General features: G+C 40.5%; 1 protein-coding gene across 3 annotated transcripts in view; it reads right to left on the bottom strand.

The window, feature by feature from the left end:
* Nucleotides 1–22,193, bottom strand: part of PLXNB2 (plexin B2) — a 331,712-nt gene that overhangs the window by 93,715 nt on the left and 215,804 nt on the right. For all 3 annotated transcript variants that reach the window (XM_043550501.1, XM_037889000.2, XM_043550504.1), the window contains 3 exons: nt 3,151–4,264; nt 1,511–1,693; nt 153–275 (listed from right to left, as the gene is read on the bottom strand). In XM_043550501.1, coding sequence (XP_043406436.1) covers nt 153–275; nt 1,511–1,693; nt 3,151–4,264 — 1,420 coding nt within the window. The remainder of the gene's footprint in view (nt 1–152; nt 276–1,510; nt 1,694–3,150; nt 4,265–22,193) is intronic.

The following is a 22,193-nucleotide window of genomic DNA, read 5'->3' as shown; positions in this document are numbered from 1 at the left end:
TAAAGGCATGTATATAGACATAAATGGAGAGGTAGCTGAAATCATACCAAATGTGAAGGCTCATGAGAATAATTGTGAATTATAAGAATCTTTTCAGATATAGTTGCACACCTCAAGGTTTATAGACCTTCCCAAAAAGCAAGATACCGTACCTTGGTTGTGGTCATCACGTACAGGTTCTCTTGGCTAGCATCAAGGACAAGGTCATTCTTTACAGGTTTGTCTATTTCAATGGGAACAGAGCTGTATTCATTTGCAGGAATCATCAGGAACACCTATTCAATAAAAGACAGGTGCTTAATGCTGCTACTTTATTATTTCAATTTACTTTGAATGAAAATCCTGTGTTTACTTGAGTCTCTCAAATTTTTGTGTTTGGGGAAAACATTCTAATTTAACGAAACCTACTTCAAAAGCAGTAAACAGATCACGAGGCATGAAAAGAAACCTCTCTCCATTCTATGTATTTCATACTTGTATTGATTTTTTAACCAACTTATCTTATTTAGACCAGTCAATAGAGTCTCTACTTCATGCCTGAAACACGTCCATGTTGGTTATTTACTCTTATATTATCCAATGGGGTTTGCTCCAAATTTCAAACTATATGAGATACGTGGTTATCGTTAACATACAAGCAAAACCATTTTGCGTGGCTTCCTAAGTTAAGATGATCCATAACACTATATGAATGAAGGGTCACCCCTCCCCCAAAACCCAACAACCTATAGTCACAATTTACAAGAGCCTTGTCTATAGCCCTCATATTGCCTTTCAGGTTTCTACAGTCACTGAAGGGCCAGATTATTATAGGATGAGAATGGAGAATTACAGCCATAAGAACTGTTCTTAAAGTAACTGGCCTTGAATGGAGAGAAGACTAAAGATCTTTTCTGTGCTCACCATACAAAGTGCTAATTAAATATATATGGTAGGCACACTATTTATTGCTCTTACTAATGCCTTATGAATGAATGCAGTCTGAAATAGCCAAAACCTGATGACCTTCCTGGGCATGCTGCAAAAGCCATGTATTTGGCAGGACTTTGGGGGAAAGCTGAAGGTGTATATATACGGGATGGTAGGAAGAATTAAAAGGGATATTTTCCTGCTTTGATTTATTGGCAGGACTAGTTCATTCATTGTTTGTATATGTTTGTGTGTGTGTGTGCTGCAGGGAGGTTATAATTTGCAATTGTTTAATTGTTAGAATGCCTAGTACTGTTTGTGTTTTCTAAGAGTTATTTTTTCTTCTTTTTTCCACTACTTTAAATGATGTCATATGTGTGGTACTAAATAAAACAGCACATTGGAGGAGCTGGAAAACTAATTCAGAAATAGCCTATGTACTCCTCTTTAAAATTAAGAATGGGAAGAGCAGAAAGAATCTACACCTGAAATTCTACTTTACCTTTTAAAAAGCTAATTGTCTTTAATAGAGAACCATGGTACTGCCACAACTTGAAACATTTTAAACATGTTCCAGGTTTTTAGAAGTCGGAAACATTACCTTAAGAATTCTACCATCCGAGGTTCCTAAAAATGCCACCATATGCCCATTTTCCACTGTCACAGTAACTGCTGTTAGATTCATCCCCTCTTTCCGTAATAGCGGCTCCACAAAAATGCCATTTTTGCTTCCCAAAGGGTATGGTAAGTGTTCAGAACCACAAGGGAAATTTTTGCTTGCACCCTAAGAATGAATTGAGATTTAGAATGATGTTAAATATTCAAATCAGTAACTCCTAACTCAGAGCACAATGCAACACTATTATTACAATATAACCATATACAAGGATGATTAATTGAGAATTGTAGCTGTTTCTGTATCTTTTTTAAAGGACATGGAAGGACAGGAAGAAAAGCAGAAGCATGGCTCTTCTCCTTAGGATAACAGCAAAGTAGATCATTAATTACAACTGCTCCAATACATCCCACTTTGTAGGAGCTGTTTCAGATTGAAAACACAAAAATACACACCATTTAAAAATGTGACTGACCTGCTCACACTATAAAATGGTATATTTAAACAGATTTTGGTTTGTCAAGTTAGTGCTGTTGGCAGAAGAAGTATAGTATAGGCAGCTGCTGTGCAAGCTTCCCCACATCATCCTGCCAATGCACTTTAACCCTGACCTGGAGAGACTACCCCCTAGAAGAGGGATTTTTTTTCTCTATGACCGTTCAAACATTAGCCTTGCTACTGAATCTGGTATCACCAGGTTGCCAGCTAATGACCTTTTTATCTTTAATCCACACCTTCCCCTCCTTACGTGATGCCAAGACCCGGTCATCATGCAGAATTCCTAAATTTCATTGTCATTCTCACAAGTCCAGACACCACTCAGTAGATCTTTTTGGCTTCCTAGGCAAACAAGGCTGGGAGTGTTGCAGAGGCAACACCCTAAACCCCGGAGCAGGGGGAGGGGAGGAAAGGAATATTTTGGCTAGCTAGGCTGAAGGCTCTCCAGACAGTGAAGCAGTATTATTGTCAGGCTCTGAAAGTAAAGGGTGACCACCATTATATGGAAGTATTTTGGGCCAAAATGTGGTGGTCATGGCCTGGGGAGAAAAAATATGCAGACCTCCTTATGCTCAAAAATTAGAGTCCAGTTGAAAAACAACAGTAAAAATGCTAGAGCACCCACCCCCCCAAAAAAACAGTCTCAAGGTTTTTAAATAGCATTTGAAAATTCATAGATTCATGGATTTTAAGACCAGATAGCATCACTATAATCATCTATAGCCTGATCTCATGCATTACACTGGCTATGGAATTTCACCCAATAATTTCTACATCGGAGGGAATACTTTCCTACTGCATAAAATAACTTTGTTGAGCGCAATAGCTTGTGACTGAATTAGAATGGACCTTTCAGGAAAACATCCAACTTCAGTTTAAAGGCTCCAAGTGATAATGGCTTTACCACTTCTCTTTGGTGAGAACGTCTAATTAATCTCTTTAAAAATTGCATCTCATTTCCAATCTGATTTTAATCAAACTTCAACTTCCAGTCCCGTGATCCGATTATGCCTTTGCCCGATATAGCAAACAGCTACCTAGTATCAGATGCTTTATTAGATTTACTAGTATTTTATTTCCCATCACAGAAAGTCTTAAACAGAGCCTACAGTTGAGGTTCACCTTACCTCTGGAATTAATCCACATGCAGCTTCTGATAAAAAAGGTTTATAAAACATGTTTTGCGTAGGTTTATTAGTGTAGCATTCCTCCCGATATTCTTCCATCTTTTCATTGAGCAGTCTCAAGGAAAACATACACATGGCTGATCTGAGAGAGCCATTGTCTTTGTTGAATTTGCTAAAGAGTGCAAGAAGCACTTTGTCACCTGATGGGACACTACTGTTCTCCTGTCCCGGTTGGGCCATGCTCTCAGCCAACTTTTCTCCTGGGGTTGTGACATAGACAGAATGACAGTGATCATAAGTGCCATCATCATCTTGACAGCCTAAGTCCATTTCAAAATAAGAATAGTAGTGAGCATCACCTTTGCACAGACGTGCAATTAGTGTTCGGTTATTAAGCGGCTGTTTCTCCTGCTGATTAAAGATAAAATAAACATATTTATCATCTTCAAAGACTGCCACAAACTGCTGTGTGTTTGAGGAGTGATATACTGACTTAATAGCTGTAGAGTCTGTATAGGTTTCAAAAATGTCTTTCCCATCCTCAGCGTAAAGCTGCCTAGTACTAATTATTATCCCATTATCATTTGGTCCATTCCCTTTTCCAACAAACAGCAGTCGTTTTTTGTCCAGGGAGGTGATTAGTCCCACAGTTGACACAGTCTCATCGTTGCTTGCCACAAAGGACTTTTCCCCACTGCTATCAACATAATAGGTTATATTTTCAATGTTCTCCAGCTCCCTGATAGCACAGATTCCCTTAAAAAGGCTCCCACATACAATAATTTTTCTCTCTAGTTTATCCAGCAAAAGTAACTTGTTGAAATTGTCCGTCATTGTTGCTGAACTGCACTGATATTCAATGGGAGGGGTGCACTTTTTGTTATCCATTTTTGGACCAGTTTTTACAGACATCTGTTCCTTCAGGTCTTTTGTAAGTTGATGCAGGTAATTTACTGCTCCTAAATAGACAGTCCCGGTATCATCATTCACTGTAAGATGGTTTAACTCTGTGGGACTTTCAAAATGCAGTTTCTTAACCTTGAATCCACAGCTGACACAAAAACAGCTCAAAATGCTTAATGTCCAGATCCATAAAGCCATTTCTATGTAATACCTAAAACGGAAAGAGAGAAAACGTAAAACAAGAGGAAAATAAAGTTTAACCTAACTTTAGTAACCTTAGCTTTAAAAATATTGATGTATAACCAAATAAATTCTGGGGTTTTCTGAAGTGTCTCAAATGAGGTCAATTGTCTTGTGGGAAAGTATGATGGTGAGTTTGAATACGGTCACATGACTGGTAATCCAAAGACAATCAATGAAGCCAGGATATGTGGTAGGGTGGGAGGAAGGAGAAGTGACACTGCTTTGGAAGGTTTTATGTTCTCTAAGTCCTTTTACTGGGCTTGTGAACATAGACAGGAGCTTCATATGGATGCTGTCTGGTGTGGGATTTAATTTAGATCAAAATCTAAACAAATACAAAACTTAAGAATTCAGTGTTATTAAACAGCAGAATTATGGGAGCTTTCTGAAAGTTTAAGTGCCAGCTAAAAATCATATGGCAACTTCTCTGAAAGTATAAAAAAGGATCAAACTTTTAACATATCCAGTAACTCTAAATGCAGTATAACACAAAGAATGTAATGTTTTCCATTACATATTAGCAATGATTCTTCTAGCTGAAATGTTAACACTGAAAGCTACTAGATTTTATTGTTTCTGTGAGGCCCTTCCAGACATTTGTTAGTTGAGGAGCAGGTGAGTTGGAGAAGGAAAGGAAAGAGAACTGGAATACCTACATTAATCCAAAGAGCAACAATCTCTGTCATGCCAGGAAATCCTTCTAACGGATTAAAAGTTATAGCAATCATGCTAAATTGCTTGGGAAAAAAACTAATCCATTAGCTTCATTACTTTTCAGTAAAGTAGATTGGTGTTTCAGCATACAGAAATTAGATCCGATGCATCCGATGAAGTGAGCTGTAGCTCACGAAAGCTTATGCTCAAATAAATTTGTTAGTCTCTAAAGTGCCACAAGTACTCCTTTTCTTTTTGCGAATACAGATTAACACGGCTGCTACTCTAAAACCAGAAATTAGATAGCTTCCTGTTATGTAGTTTGTGAGCCCTCTAGTGGTGTGCACTGTGTTCTAGGTTCTAGAAACCATCCAGACTTCTGGTATCTAAATAGTTAAGATTTGCTTGTTTGTAAACAGTAAACACAGTTATTTGGGACCCAATTCTGCCCATGTGATATTTTCATATTATTACCGTTGTCAAAGAGCCAAAGATGCAACAAGTATGTATCTCTTTTCAGAACTAGGCTTTCAAGAGTTAGTTTTATTCATTCCTAACTGCATGAAAAGCAAATGTCCTGTAGATACATCCAGCTTATCTTCCAATCACTTTGAGAATTAGATATTTGTTACAGCAATTCCTAGGGTGCAGTGCTCCTGGAAGCCAAAAGCCAAGCCACCTTTCTTACAATGGCCTGCTGGGGGAGGGAACGTCTGAGGGTTGTGTGTGTCTTTTTTTTTAGCCCCTCTTACTCTCTCTCTCCCTTTCCCCAGTCCACCTGCTTGCAACCCTGCTCTTGCAACCCACTCCTGCCCTAACGATGACTTTGGAACCAGCTGTTTGTACGCACACCGGAACCTAGCCACCAGCCTGTCTGTCTGCTCAATGAATTCAAGCACACTACAGCTACAACGGAGCCTGAGGTGTTTCAGGGACAGCCTATACTTCATTGCTTATCACAGCACACAAATTCAGCAGGAGAGCAGAATGACAGATCACACTAAGGCAGTGTTGAAGCTCAGCACAGAGGCAGAAGGGGGTATGGATCTCTACAGCAGGTAGGGAGGGACGGGGAAGTATTTTGGGACCCACAGAAGGTTAATCATGGAGAATCGCTCTAGGTGTCTTTGGCGCCAATCTACATACAAGATGCCATCAACATAAAAAAACCTGGTTTTAATTCACACCTCTATTTATTACAGTGCCAGTCTGTATGTGATTTTTATTTTGATTTAGCTTAAATGGCTTTAAAAAGGGTGAAAAAAAGTAATTTAAGGAATTCTTAATCCAAAATGAGAGACTGTCCAGACACAGTCTTGTACCAAAACAACAAAGCATGAATTAAAAACCGATGTAGGTAGTTGGTGACAGTTTGCATAGACAAGTCCTTAGTGCTCATATGTCAGCCCCTGCCCCCACCCCCTCTTGTTTAGCAGAGAGAGCAGAAAGCCAAACACAAGGAGGATATGTAAATCTGGAAGAGATGTATGGGGGACAGTGGCAGAGCAAATGGAAGTGTGAGGGCAGTATTGTGAACCTCAAGCACTCGGAAATCAAGAATCAGGCCCCAGAAAGTCATAAGTGTCGTTAAAATCATGAGATTTTAAAAAATATATATCTGAATTCTTATATTTGCCTGCTTGTTTGCAAGCCCTTAGTGCTTACATTTTCAATCTTTTCTTCACAATCATGAGGGCAAAACACTAAAAATGAGATCTGACATTTCTCACATAAATTAATGTCTCCAGAATGACAGGTTTCAGAGTAGCAGCCGTGTTAGTCTGTATTCGCAAAAAGAAAAGGAGTACTAGTGGCACCTTAGAGACTAACCAATTTATTTGAGCATAAGCTTTCGTGAGCTACAGCATCCGATGAAGTGAGCTGTAGCTCTCGAAAGCTTATGCTCAAATAAATTGGTTAGTCTTTAAGATGCCACTAGTACTCCTTTTCTTTTTGTGTCTCCAGAATAGAGCTTTAAGGAAAACTACAAAATATTGTGATACTAATAGAAAATAGTAAGAGTTGGCAACTTTGTGTGGGTTGCGTGGGTGAAGAGAAAAAGGGCATGATGAAACCATGAAGTGGAATCTAACTTCAGATCTTGCTTGTTGGCCAATAACAAATCATTACCCCTATACTCATTAAGGGACTGATCCAAAACCCTTTGACTTCACTGAGCTTTCAATCAGGACTTTCATGTGTTTAATGGAAGCCACTGTACTTGTAGGAATGTCAGCTGGTGTGCAGAACAGGCCTTAACTTTTAAATTTTCCTGTGATTACTGATATGTGTCACAGACTTAACACTCAACTTTGTTTCTTTAAATAAAATATCAAATTTGAATAGTATATATTTGTCTTACCTATGTAAATTGCTTTTAGAATTCTCTTGAAACTTCTACTATTCGTGTTTTCAGAAGCTAATTGCATTTGAACTTTTAAATAGAGCAGCTGATTGATTGAAATTATATTAATGCCCTCTGAGACCTAAGCTAGTGTGTGCTTTTACCTATGACACTCAGGCTGGCTTCCCAAACATGGAACATTTTGCAGACTTCCAAAAGTTAAGTTATGGTGGTGGGGAAAGGAAAGCATGCATGCCCAGATATGTAGGTTTAAGGGGGGGGGGGGGGGGGGGGGGGGGAAATCACATGCAGACAGAAATCTGGCAGACAAATATGCATCCGATGAAGTGAGCTGTAGCTCACGAAAGCTTATGCTCAAATAAATTGGTTAGTCTCTAAGGTGCCACAAGTCCTCCTTTTCTTTTTGCAAATACAGACTAACATGGCTGTTACTCTGAAATATGAAACAATAACTCTTCCTTTGAAAGTTAATTGGGTGACTGTCTAGTGCCTGCCTGATGGGGAAAGGACTTGGAAAACTATAAGGGATCTCAAGTCAAATCTGAAACATCTAGGCTGTGATAAGAAATCGGTCACCAGAAAAAGAGAAATAATTTAAAACAAAAAGTAATCTAATAGTGGAATGCCTTGTGGGAGGGTGCAAGCCACATAAAGTGCGAAAGCAGAGTAAGGAACTGAAAAAAAGAACGAGATCCCTGTGCCAAAACAGAAGTTAAAGTTGGCAGCAATAGCAAACTCTATGGTGGGAGGTGAAAGGAAATTGCCTGAATCATTATTTGCACTGAAGAGCAGAACCTAAAAGTCAACATCCAGGCTGCAGAAACCTTTCAAGCTGGGAGGGAAGAACTCTCCCCGAGACAGTAAACTGTTTACTGTGCCCAAGACTCACATTGGCATTTTGAATAATCCACTAATTCTAATCTCTCTTTATATTCTCTGTATTTTCATGGCTCTAGGCATCAACAAGGATGTAGAGGGGAGGACTGCTTTCCTTATGTAGAATGATTGTCTTCTTTAGACCTAGTTTAGTTCAAAATAATAAAAAAGGCCAGAACGAAAGAGACTAACCCCAATCCTATTTTCCAAAGTTCCCGTCATGGGCCAAACCAAGCAGCTAACTAAACGAGACAGCAGGAGAGGCAGTGTCAGCTTGCCTCTTGATAACAGGGTGACCTCATATCCCAGAACCACCAGGAAAAGGCCCAGAATTATACCGCATTCCTGAGGAATGCAGACTTTGATGCATGCCACAAAGTGTAATGAAACCCTGTGCTCCTCTACAGCTCTATTACCCTCTCTCCAGACTTCGGAACAACTCTGTTCTATCTTATTTGGAGAAGACTCCTCTCCCCTCATGTCCCCACCGTTCCCCAGGAATTTAGTGTTCCGATACAAACAAACCATCTTCCCTCCCACATTTTAGCAATGGAACAGCACAAGCCATAGCATGTCATCCACTTTAAAATATGGTGACCTTGTTTGTGCCATCTTCTTATCTGCAATGAGCTAGAGAACCAGGCTTACTCTGCTATAAATTATAGCTAAAATAATAATCATATCTAATTCTATATCCAGCATGTAAGGACAAATCCTAGGACACAGTGAATACAGATAAACTCAGACTCATTTGTTTATTCCTCTCCCACTGGAAAGGCAATGTATATAAAATGATATTACCCCTCAAGCTTAGCAACAGGAGCCAAGATGTGACTTTATTTACTGGATATCCCTTAAGGAAAACTGCAGCAATTGCTTATGCCAGTCTAGGGTAAATTCTGCCCTCAGTTAACACCCACGTAAATCCATTTACGTCAATGGATTTGCAGAGGTATAACTTAGAGGAGAACTTATCCCTTTAAGAGCTGGATATTTATTGAATTGAAATGTAGGTATTAGAAAGGGAATTGTTTAGAAATACCCATCACTGCTCTGATCTCTCCATACGGTGCTCGTTAGGGGCTGTCACCCTAACAATACAGGCACCATACTTCCAAGCACGGGGCTATGCCTCATCAAGAGGAAGTATGGCCTTGTTCTCGCTCTCTGGCCTGGGATTTAGGAGCATTGGGTTCAATTCCCAGGTCTGTCACAGATGTCCTGAGTGACAACTTTTTGTCTCTGTGTAACCGGGTGGGGAGGGGAATACTTGCTGTCTCCCACCCTTTGTCCGTCTTGTCTATTTAGAATGTAAGCTCTTCGGGGCAGGGAATGTCTCTTACTGTGTATGTATGTACAACACCTTGCACAAGAGGGCTCCAATATCAGCTGGGGCCTATATATGTTTGGATATAAATATCAATATCAGGATAACGATAGTTATTATCTGGATTAGGAAGGATCGCTATGCTTGAGAAAATTCAAGTCGTATTAGAAATCATTAAAGAGTTTTTCCAAAGCAGTTCAGCAAAATTCTATAAATTAAAAGTTTCCAGTTAAATTAACCAAAATAATGTGCACAAGCCATAAAACTACTTTTTTTTTTTTTTTGGCGTTCATATTTTTTTTTCCCAAAGCAGTAGGGCTAGATTATCTCAGACATCCATGCAGCTTAACATTCCATTTTATATTCACTGGCTTTATTTTTTCCCCCTTCCAAGAAAACAGTAAACAAATATTAAATATGCCATGGAAAAGATCCAAAAGTAAGTCCCCGTGCACTTTTAAAAGTTTAGTTCTGATCAGTCCCCTGGGATTATTCACATGCTGAAAATTAGATGTGTTTAAATTCCTTGTTGAATCAGGTCCTATTTGTTTTGCCCGAAGACATGCAATAAGTGTGACTTATTTAGTGCCTGATCCTGTGAGGTGGATGATGAACACCCAGAACTCTTACTGAGTTCAGGGAACACAGCACTACACAGAATGGGGGCCAACTGGAGGCTAAATACAGCACTTTAATAATAATAATAATAATAATTATAATATAATTATTATAATAATTATTATTAAACATTGCCTTTTTCACCCTCAAATTCCTGCCTGTCATTTCTCTTCCCCTCTTGCCAATATTATTAAAATCCTCTTCTTGCCCAATTTGTCAGTCAGAATTAACTGAATTGCAAAACCGCTTTCTTTTCTAAACCGTCTTCTCCATACACACACACCATGCAGGAGCTACTCTTACTCATTTAACATTCACTTTAAATCCATTTCTTTTATAAGGGGGAAAATCTGATGGCAGCAATAAATTATAAAATAAAAACCATTCACAAAGCACTTTACGTACATTGTTAAAAGGCGCAAACTTAAAAAAAAAAAGTGTGTGAGAGAGAAAGAGAGAGAGAGACACTATTCAACGCCACCAGCTGCCAGCAATGCTTGGAGACAAACGGCGGTGTTGTGATATTAGCAGGCAAATTATTTAAAAGATAAGGTAACTGGTTCACAAACACTTTGTTGCCATTTACAAAGCAACACATGATATCCCAGAAGTCACCTGTAGGGAGGGCAAGTACAGTACTTGGGAAGCCACACTGTTACTAAGATAAAGCGGAGCATAAGCACGAAAGCTTATGCTCAAATAAACTGGTTAGTCTCTAAGGTGCCACAAGTACTCCTTTTCTTTTTGCGAATACAGACTAACACGGCTGCTACTCTGAAACCTAAGATAAAGCTGTTTTTCAAAATAGCAAGGCTAACCCCCCCACCCCCCACACTGGATCAATTTTAACGATCTGAGTACATAATTGTATGCTTTTATTAAGAAAGACCAAAAACCTAAAAGTATCAGTCAAGTCCTCAATAGACAGAACATTAGAACTTTCATAATCCATACTCAGACACTGATTTTCAAATTGCCTTAATGCTTCTCTTGTAATTAACTCGAAGAACAAGTCTAGCAGCATTTATTTAGAGTGATGCCTATCGGGTGTCTTGCAACTTTTCCTCCTACCTTACCCAATCCTTTTCAGAAAGTATCTGCATGAGTCTTGAGCCTCTCACCCATCCTAAAATGATGTTTCAGAAAGACTATCCCTTCCATTTTAGGAGATGGACTAATCCCAGCCACTTACTTTCAGGTTATTTGTGGAATGTTTTGTTAAACCCATGTAACCATGCTAAACTAAACTGGTAATGAAGTCTGACACACACAAAATTTACTTGGAGGTTTTCTTTCAAGAGGAGGTTTGCAAACCTGGGCTGATGTGGTTTTGGGGTACACCATACAAAAGTTATGGTTTCCTGTCCAGAAACCAGACAAACCTCATAAACGTTCACTGAATTTAATTTTGAGTTTGGGGGGCTTTCTGAATCTGAAACTGTGTGGGGAAGGTCTAGAGACATGAATCCACGAAGCTCAGATTTTGGGGTTAATGGGGAAGAGAAAATGATGTTACCAAGTTTCTCTTGTTCTACCTTTTGAGGAACATCATTCATTTTAGTCCCAAAGTTACTTAGGTTCCACACAAAATTTGGCATTCTTGCACTTCTAATTGTTGAAAATTATTTACAATCCGAAATGAAGAAGCATGAAGCTGAAGTTATCATCAGATCATTAAGATTAAATGAATGAGTTGCACAGCAAGTTTTCTACATGAATAATTTCTGTGGTATCCATGTTTTGGCCTTTGTACAAAGCCATCTAGAAAGATTTTATGGATTAGGGGAGAGGGGGAGAGAAGGTGCTAACCTACAAGGTGCTATAGGCTCAAACTGTGTATAGATTTCCCACAAGTTCAGAAGAAGGGTGATTTGGACACTGTAGCTAGTCACGCTTCCTTAGAAAACTAAACAGTTATGTTTCTGGATTTTCACAAAACATTTTTCACAATAACTTCCAAGAAAAAAAAACAAAACACAACATAAAAACAACAACAGGGAATTTCATCCAGTCTCCCATAACTCTGGCAACTACTCCAAGCAGTACTCTCATACACAAAGGCACCAGTAAGACACAAGACAGTGTTAATTACCAGTCACAATTGAATCCCCTGCTTAAAAAGTATTTGGTTGTCTGAACATAAAGAGATTAAAGTTTCCTTAAGACTTTGTCATCCAGGCATTAACAGCAGCAGTGTGAGGGGATTGGTGCACATGACTTCTGAGAAAAGGCTGAGGGAACCGGGCTTATTTAGTCTGCAGAAGAGAAGAGTGAGGGGGGATCTGATAGCAGCCTTCAACTACCTGAAGGGGGGTTCCAAAGAGGATGGAGCTCGGCTGTTCTCAGTGGTGGCAGATGACAGAACAAGGAGTAATGGTCTCAAGTTGCAGTGGTGGAGGTCTAGGTTGGATATTAGGAAACATTATTTCACTAGGAGGGTGGTGGAATCTCCATCCTTAGAGGTTTTTAAGGCCTGGCTTGACAAAGCCCTGGCTGGGATGATTTAGGTGGGGTTGGTCCTGCTTTGAGCAGGTGACTGGACTAGATGACCTCCTGAGGTCCCTTTCCAACCCTAATTGTCTATGATTCTATGACACACTTGCATTTGAGACTCCACAGATTGCAGCTGATAGGGGCAGAAGCAGCCAAAGCAGGGACTGCTACTCTGGTGGGAGAGAGGGAGGGAGGCAAAACAGGGCTCAGCTGGGGCCCTGTTTCCCCCCCCGGCAACCTCACGGACCCAGAATGGTGCTGGGGACAACTCTTCGCCCCCTCTTGGAGCACTATGACCCAGATAGCATTCAGGGAAACTTTAACAGAGGAACCAGCCAGAGACTTCAACTGGTAGGGGCACAAGCAGCCAAAGCAAGGACCTTTGGACATTCAGAGAACTTTCTACAGTTTTGACTGGACTATCTCTGCCCTGTACTGATTGGCTGCTTGCGCTGAGCCCTCTCGTTCAGTCTCCTCACCTCAGTTTCACTCCACACCTTCCCCTCCCCACTCTTCATTTAGCTTATCCCAATCTCCAGAGAAACCCCTCCCCACCAAAAGGCAACAAGCATGCTGTCTGCTGCCATCACATTGTTCACTCTGCTTGTGTGTTGTATATCCTTTCCCCTGACTGTGTCAGTCTCATCTATTTAGATTGCAAGCTCTTTGAGGCAGGAACTACCTCATATCCTGGCTGGCCATGAGGCATTATTGTAATAAACAGGATAAATTAATTATTTATTATTATTAAGCAGTAATTACATGATCCTGCAAGAAGTTCTGTAGGGGCTTGTAAAGCCCAACTGAAGTCAACAAGAGTTACGTGTGAGCTAAAAGGTGTGAGTAAAGCAGTTTGCAGGATCAGAGCCCACATGAATAATTATATTATTACCTTAAAGCTGATGAATGTATTTTTACATTAGACTGGCCCAAATCAAAATCCTGCATCTAAACACACCGGAGCTCCAGAGTATTTAAAATTCTAATCTAGATCCAAATTCTGACTTGGGCCAATAAAGGGGCAGAGGGAACTCTTACTTTTATAGCAATCAGCTAATTAGACACAGGCAACATACCCATGATTAAATATTTTGTACTCTGATTAAAGAATTTCCACTGGCACGTTGTCTTTGCAACTGTTATGCTGGAAGACCAGGTGCCAGCACGTGCCAAAGACCCGGGACCTCAATGAACACTGACAAATGCATAACTGTAAACCAGCCTGGCTTATCTGTGGGTTAGTATAATTAAAATACATATCAGTGCTATAACAATGTTTAGATTTTTGTCTTTATGGAATGCTTGCAGGATGCTGCATGTATTAACCCTACTTACATCTGTATTCCATGTATATTGAGTGTTTGCATTGTAATCCTCTGTAATTGTGTAACTCAAAAAGAAAAAAGAAAAGGAGTACTTGTGGCACCTTAGAGACTAACCAATTTATTTGAGCATAAGCTTTCGTGAGCTGTAGCTCACGAAAGCTTATGCTCAAATAAATTGGTTAGTCTCTAAGGTGCCACAAGTACTCCTTTTCTTTTTGCGAATACAGACTAACACGGCTGTTACTCTGAAACCTGTCAAAAAGAAAAGGAGTACTAGTGGCACCCTTAGAGACTAACCAATTTATTTGAGCTGCTGGTAATAGCTCATCTTAAGTGATCACTCTCCTTACAGTGTGTATGATAACACCCATTTTTTCATGTTCTGTGTGTATATAAATCTCCTCACTGTATTTTCCACTGAATGCATCCGATGAAGTGAGCTGTAGCTCACGAAAGCTTATGCTCAAATAAATTGGTTAGTCTCTAAGGTGCCACTAGTACTCCTTTTCTTTTTGCAAATACAGACTAACACGACTGCTACTCTGAAACCTGTGTAACTCAGTAGTTCTCAACCTTTCCAGATGACTGTACCCCTTTCAGGAGTGATTTGTCTTGCGTACCCCAAATGTCACCCCACTTTAAAACTATTTGCTTACAAGATCAGACATAAAAATACAAATGTCACAGCACGCTATTACTGAAAAATTGCTTACTTTCTAATTGTTACCATATACTTATAAAATAAATTGATTGGAATATAAATATTGTACTTACATTTCAGTGTACAGTATGTAGAGCAGTATAAATGTCATTGTCCGTATGAAATTTTAGTTTGTACTGACTTCTGTAGTGCTTTTTATGTAGCTTGCTGTAAAACTAGGCAAATATCTTGACGAGTTGATGTACTCCGTTGAAGACCTCTGTGTACTCCCAGGGGTATGCATACCCCTGGTTGAGAACCACTGGTGTAACTCACCACCCAGGAAAAGAACCATTAATTGAGGCAAAGTACTCATCCTGCGCACAAGGTGGCCCATGGAAGGCAAATGAGGCATTGTATAGCATCAAAGGACAGAGACCTTGTTGACTGCATTCCTCACTCCCTCCAGGAAGGGGAGGCCTGTGCATGAACTCATCCCATCAGCTTGGATTCTGGGATGAAGGGGATAAAATCCCTGACATGAAGAAACTGAGCTCCGTAAGCTGTCTGGACTCTGAGGGGCAAAGATGCCCAACAATAAGCAAGAGATTCCCGTGCTGCTTGGCACGAGTCAGCCCTAAAGGACATCTAGAGCTGCTTATTAAAGAAACTTATATTACCTTTTTAAATCTAAGAGTGAAACCCATCTGTGTGTATGCTTCCTGTTTTAAACTTATGAATGGCTCTCGTTTATTTTCTTAGCTAATAAATCTTTAATTCATTAATTACAGGATTGGCTACAGGCGTTGTCTTTGGTTTGAAAGCTGAGTACAACTGATCTGAGGTAAGTGACTGGTCCTTTGGAACTGGGAGTCACCTGACTATTGTGATTTTTCATGTAAAGTGACCACCTATTACATAGTTCAGCTTGCCTATGTGGCAAGATAGGCTGGAATGACCCAAGGGGATTGTCTGTGACTGTGGGCTAGTCTACACTGGCAATGCTAAAGCGCTGCCACGGCAGTGCTTTAACGTGCCTTGTGTGGTCGGGGCCAGGGCCGGCTGTAGCTTTTTTGCCGCCCCAAGCGGCAAAGAAAAGAAAAGAGAAAAACCCGACTGAGCTGCCGCCGAATTGCCACTGAAGAGAGGGAATGAAGGACTCGCCGCCGAATTGCCAAAGACCCGGACGTGCCGCCCCAATGACGCAGGGAGTGCTGCCCCTTCTATTGGCCGCCCCAGGCTCCTGCTTCCTTCGCTGGTGCCTGGAGCCGGCCCTGGTCACGGCGCTGCGTGGGAGAGAGATGCTTACGGGGCCAGATCTTAAGGTCTGGGCAAGCTGTGCTGAGTGGAGGACCTGAGAATCCTTAAGAGGTGGCCCAGAAAGGGCTGACAGACACTCCAATCCTGCTTCCCAATCTCAGGAGCAGCCAAGGGCTGGTTTGGCCCCAGGGGGTAAATAATGGCAGTTTCAAGGCTACTTTGTCTTACATTGACTGACTAGTGATTGGTCCCTAGGATCTTTTACAAAGCAGGACATCACACGAGTGCAAGAGGCTCTGGCCATGCCACCCCCACTCCCAACACGCCCCCAAATACAGGGGGAAAGGGTCAAGAGCAAGTGGTGTACTGCCAGGTTATCCAGTTATTTGGAAACCAGGGACTACCTTATGCTGGGGAAAATCCCCTGCTGCACCATCAGGACAGCTTTCCGGCCCCTTTAAGATAAGGAATTAGAGAAGAAGCCAAGGATCTAGCCCATGGGGAGTAGCACTATAGTTAGTTTCTTTGTAAGAAGGATATCTTTGTTCAAGAGAAAAAATACACTTACACTGACAGTAAAAAGGTCTCTGTTGCTAGTTCCATACTGTAACAACGAAATGCTTGTTTTCAATGCTAAGGTCATCTTCACAGACAGATTTTGGACTTCCCCTGGAGGAAATGAGTAGGAAAGCAGAACTCTTCACAATGCAAGTGAATCTGAGCACAGCCATGTGAAACGGAATGCAAGTAAACTATTTCAAACCCTTTCTTCTCAGAACTGTCATTGCATGACACTGCAGTCATGCAAATCAGGCTCAAAGGGTCACACATGGGCTGTCCATTTTTTATGTAGCCCTCTTTCTAAGAACAGTAACAGCACACGGCTCTCTGGATTTCAATAATGGAGAGCTACAGCTCTCTATAGTACCCATCCTACTTGGGTGACAGTTATGACATAAATACCCTGGGCTGAGTTAGGCCTGACAAGAAAGGATATGTAAACAGTCAGGAATTTTCCCACTCTTACAGCGGTGCAGAATGGCAAATAGACTTTCTAAGTTAAATGGCACTTTGGCACCAGACAGACCCATAATTTTCCCCTCCCCACTAAAATATGATTATGGGGCTTAATAGAACTATTGTATATAAGCTTAAATGCTAAGGCTGCATACATTTATTAACTCATATATCAACAACATTTATGCAGTGAGCAGTTTATTAAGCCCCATATCACGAAAACATTTTCTTTAAGAATTCTGCCCCTTGTTTGATGGTGCTTGCTCTATGAATTTCTGTCTCCTCATATTTCAGTGTTCCTCTGTTTCTCATTTTATTTTCCCATTTGGGTTTAATGGGTTCTTTCATTTTTCACTTTAATGTCATTCTCTGGCTGTGTCCACCATTTATCTGGGAAATTCCTAGTTGGTGGGACAGAAACCATGCAAAGGAGGCAAAGCTGTAAACCAAGCTAAATAGAGTTCCATAATATGCTGTACTTAGGCAACTGATAATGCAAACCACAAGACAGAGAAGAGAGGCAAACATTCTCTGGCTGGAAAGTTATTGAATGTTTAGAGCCAAGAAACACAGTTGAGGAATGGAGAATTTTCCAGGCTTCTGCCTCTAGAGATAAATTGCAGGGTTTTGTCTGATCTATCCCTCATTAAATCTTTTTTGTGGCTTTTGTAAGTCTTCAGTTATGTTGATAGTTTTCATTCCTCTGGAGGTTCATTGTTTGCTTTTCAAACTGGTGCTTTCTTTACACTTTTGAAATGGTCACTTGAATCCTCTCCCACCCCACAAAAAATCATAATTTTCTAATCTTGAGACATGGCCTCGTTAAGATTTTTCCTCTACTGCTGCTAGTTCAGTCTGGTTACTTCAGAAAAGACACTCGGGTAGTAAAGGAGGAGGTGGAGGAGAAAGAACAAGAACCTTGGGTGATTTTCAGCCCCCCCCTCCCCTGCCTCTGCCCCCCCAACACACACACAGAGCGCCTCATTGACTTTCCATATATTTTCAAATCTTGCCTGAAAAACATTTCCCCCTTACCTACATTCTGCAGTTTCTCTCTCCGTAATTTTTTATTTTTAGCTTGGTAACCTATTTAACCCATGACACCTGATTTTTGTTTTAAATGCCCAAGGTGGGAAGTCAGATGAATGATTGTTCCAACTGGGAGGTGCACAGGGTGCAGGTAAAGGACAAAGAGTGGGTAGTGGCAGATGGGTGCGGGAAGAGATTGAACAGTGAAAGTATGTGGATGGAAGCTGGTGCAGCAGGGGAGAATGGTGTGGGATGCTGGTCTGGGGGATGTAGTTGGTGCAGCAGGGAAATGTGAGTTGCTGGGAGGGAGGTCTATAGCAATAGGGCAAAGCAGAGTGGGGTAGCTGGAGCAGCAGACGGATGAAAAGGATCAATGAATGAATAGCTGGAGAGGCTCAGAGCATGGTGTGAATATGAGTGGGGGAGGATTCACAAGTCAAAAGGTTTCCCGCAAATCAGAGACACTAAAATGGCACGTGCAGGATAAAGGGTTAATGTAAGTATTTTGGGATACAACTTGCATGAAAGATGCTGTGCAAAACCAAGTGGCATTTAATTGTATTTACTTATCTGTTAACATTTATCCATCAGGACTTTCTATCTCCACTGCAGAGAAAAGAGAAAAAACAGAGCTGCAGCATTTTGACTTGTATTTACCCTTCAGTTTTTAAAGAGACTGAGAGCAAGGAAATGAGTGGAATGTTCTTAGCCCTAATGGACCGGCCGCCGCTTGTGTTGATCAAATGTGCCTGTGCCGGAACTGGGTGCACTTGCTCCATGTTTCTATTCATTACATTTCACTCCAAATGTACACGCCAGTTAACCAGTAACTTGCATCGATCTGACAGCAGCACCTACTCGTGCCCATCTATTTAATGGTCTGTCAGCACTGCCATTATAAAATCCATTTTTTATGGATGTATAACATGGCCATGAAATGTGCTTCCCTAGCTTCAGAGTTGTCCAACAAGATTTCAGCCCCAAGGAGCATTTTTCTTTTAAAAGGCAGTGAGGCCTAGGAGTACAAAATATTTCATCCATTTAGGATTCTCCCCATCCAATCAATGAATGCAGCGCTCCGCAGTATTACAGGAGGGTTCAACACCATTGCATCAAGTTGCCCTCTGCCTCCAACCTAGTTCTGTTGGCATGTGGGTGAAAATGTCAGATTACTGAAGTGCAACACACTGTACAGTAGGTAAAATTCATCCCCCATACAGAAAGTTCATATGATGCCTATGCACCACTTAAGCCATAGACGTTGTGTGGGCTTTCTGCACAAACTTTCGCTCTTTGAGGAGGTTCCCTGAGGAGCATGTACATGCATCTCCCCTCCGTGCTGTCCATTCCCTACAAGAGTTTGTACGATCCAGCTCAAGAATCTGTTAATTTTATCTGGCCCCCAATTTACCATTTCCTTACTTTATCACAGTACTGCCAACTCTAAGCATTCAACAACCATGAGTCAGACCCCAAAGATCATGTGTTTGGCTTAAAACCCATATGAGATTAAGTACACAGACATTTGGGGCATTTTTATTTGCCTCTGGTTTTTGAACCTGTCATAAATATAAAGGGAAGGGTCAACCCCTTTAAAATCCCTCCTGGCCAGAGGAAAAATCCTCTCACCTGTAAAGGGTTAAAAAGCTAAAGGTAACCTCGCTGGCACCTGACCAAAATGACCAATGAGGAGACAAGATACTTTCAAAAGCTGGGAGGAGGGAGAGAAACAAAGGGTCTGTCTCTCTCTGTCGGTATGCTGCTTTGCCGGGGATAGAACAGGAATGGAGTCTTAGAACTTTTAGTAAGTAATCTAGCTAGGTATGCGTTAGATTATGATTTCTTTAAATGGCTGAGAAAAGAATTGTGCTGAATAGAATGACTATTTCTGTCTGTGTGTCTTTTTTGTAACTTAAGGTTTTGCCTAGAGGGATTCTCTATGTTTTGAATCTAATTCCCCTGTAAGGTACCTACCATCCTGATTTTACAGGGGTAATTCCTTTACTCCTATTTACTTCTATTTCTATTAAAAGTCTTCTTGTAAGAAAACTGAATGCTTTTTCATTGTTCTCAGATCCAAGGGTTTGGGTCTGTGGTGACCTTTGAAAATTGGTGAGGATTTTTACCAAACCTTTCCCAGGAAGTGGGGTGCCAGGGTTGGGAGGATTTTGGGGGGAAAGACGTGTCCAAACTACGTTTCCCAGTAAACCCAGTTAGAGTTTGGTGGTGGCAGTGGTTATTCCAAGGACAAAAGATAAAATTAATTTGTACCTTGGGGAAGTTTTAACCTAAGCTGGTAAAAGTAAGCTTAGGAGGTTTTCATGCAGGTCCCCACATCTGTACCCTAGAGTTCAGAGTGGGGGAGGAACCTTGACAGAACCTTTAGGCCACACTTGAGCTGTGTTTTCAAGCTTTTCTCCATGACCGCTAGAAACCTTTTTTTCTTTTTTAAAAGACAGCTGAGATTCTCATGTATTGCTCTTTAAGGAAAATCCCCTTGTGTATCGTAAGACACAACATAAAATGACGAGAGTGGACAATGCTCCATCTGATTGCATAGGGACTTATAGTTGTGCTAAGAAAGGAGTCAAGTCAGTTTTTCAAACTGTAGGAATGTGTATTTAAGCAATAGATTGTGAAGGCATTACAGTGCCTCACATGATCCTGAAGCATCTCAGCATAAACCCACACTACAAGATACAAGCTCCGAAATTAAGCTGTGCAAACCAGTGGTAGTTTCTGCCTCAGAGGAGTGCATGCTAAGATTTTCTCAGTTTGATACTGAGAGTTCCCTGCTTTCAAACCTTGAGTTCCACTTTGATTTACAGGTTTGAACAAAATGCAGACTGCAATGTAAAATTCAGCTAATGCCATCTTGTTGCACCATGTCTTCTGGTGAAGCCACGGACTCCCTATGGTTTTGACAAAAAACTCAAGTACTCTTGTTCACAAAGCTCTCTGCAAAGCTGACGCCTTGTCTTCATGGGAATTTCTGCCACTGGCATAGCAGAGAGATTTTGAACTGGTGCAGCGTATTCCAGTTTGGAACAGGTTGATAAGTCCAGAGTATGTAATGAAACATGAAACTAAGCAAGTTTCTCATGTGAACACACTTTTGGATACGGAGGCCTTTGCAGCTGGATGTTCAACAGCTGGTGGCAGTGTCGTTTTGTTCAACTTGTCTGTCCTCTGGAAGCACAATTTAGCATGGCCAACAAAAACTGTCTCTATTATCACAGGCGAACAGAGAGCAATGAAAATCCTGCTATTTGTGTGACTAGTTCCATCCTGCATGACGAATGACTCAGGCAATCTCCAGAGATTTCTGGTGGGCAGCCTTAGTCACATCCTCTTAGCTATTATGTTACACGTTTCTTTTATGGAGCTCATTGCAATGGTGAAGAAATCATTTTCACTGTCTCTTACATTGTATGCTCTCTATATTGGGTACTTTGGCATATAAATCTCCAAACTGAATTTACAATTTCTGTTCAATATATTTGGTATTGTGTATAGTGGATAAACCCCCATCTGAAACAAGCAATCAGCATGTATTATAATGCCAGAGACATATTCAAGAGCTATTCTAAACATGATCAACTTTCTCTGAAACCAAATCAGGTGAAAACTGATGGGACAAAAGGTTTATTGTGGGTAGTATATATGTTTTAGGAACAGCAATATACCTAAAGCATGACATCATTTGAAATAGCACCTGCATTTCTCTGCTATGGAATAGAAGGATTATCATAGCTAAGATGTTTAATATTCAGTCTGAGCCAGTAATTTGGATCAGGGTGGATAAAAATCAACGTTTCTTTAAAATAAAAATAAAAAAAATCCGATTTTTTAAATTTAAATTGGATTTTTTTGATAAAATGCTTTTTGAGGGGAAAAATCTATCTAAAGATAGGTTTAATTAAGATATATTATAGCTCAAAGATATCACATCATGGAATAGGGATTATAAATTCTAATTCTATAGTATGAGACCATATATGCATGTAATGTTTAAGAAAAGTTTTGTAAATGAGTTCCAATAGTTCATGGATTAGGGACCCAATCTTATGGGGTTCCAGGAGCTTCTGTATAGATTATTTCGGTTAATCTTTCTATCTATTGAATGGGACTCAGTGCTCAGTCTAGAAGATACCATCAGAGATGCTTAGTTTTGCAGTTCTCAAACTGTGGATTTGTGTCTACAAAGACAACATGCTTGTTAACAGCAAACATGTTTTTAAAGAATAAATAATATATAGAGGTGAGAAATAACAGACCTCAACCCTATTGTCC

Source organism: Chelonia mydas, chromosome 1, assembly GCF_015237465.2.
Source record: "Chelonia mydas isolate rCheMyd1 chromosome 1, rCheMyd1.pri.v2, whole genome shotgun sequence".
NCBI lineage: Eukaryota > Metazoa > Chordata > Testudines > Cheloniidae > Chelonia > Chelonia mydas.
This window is presented reverse-complemented; position numbering and strand designations above follow the sequence as displayed.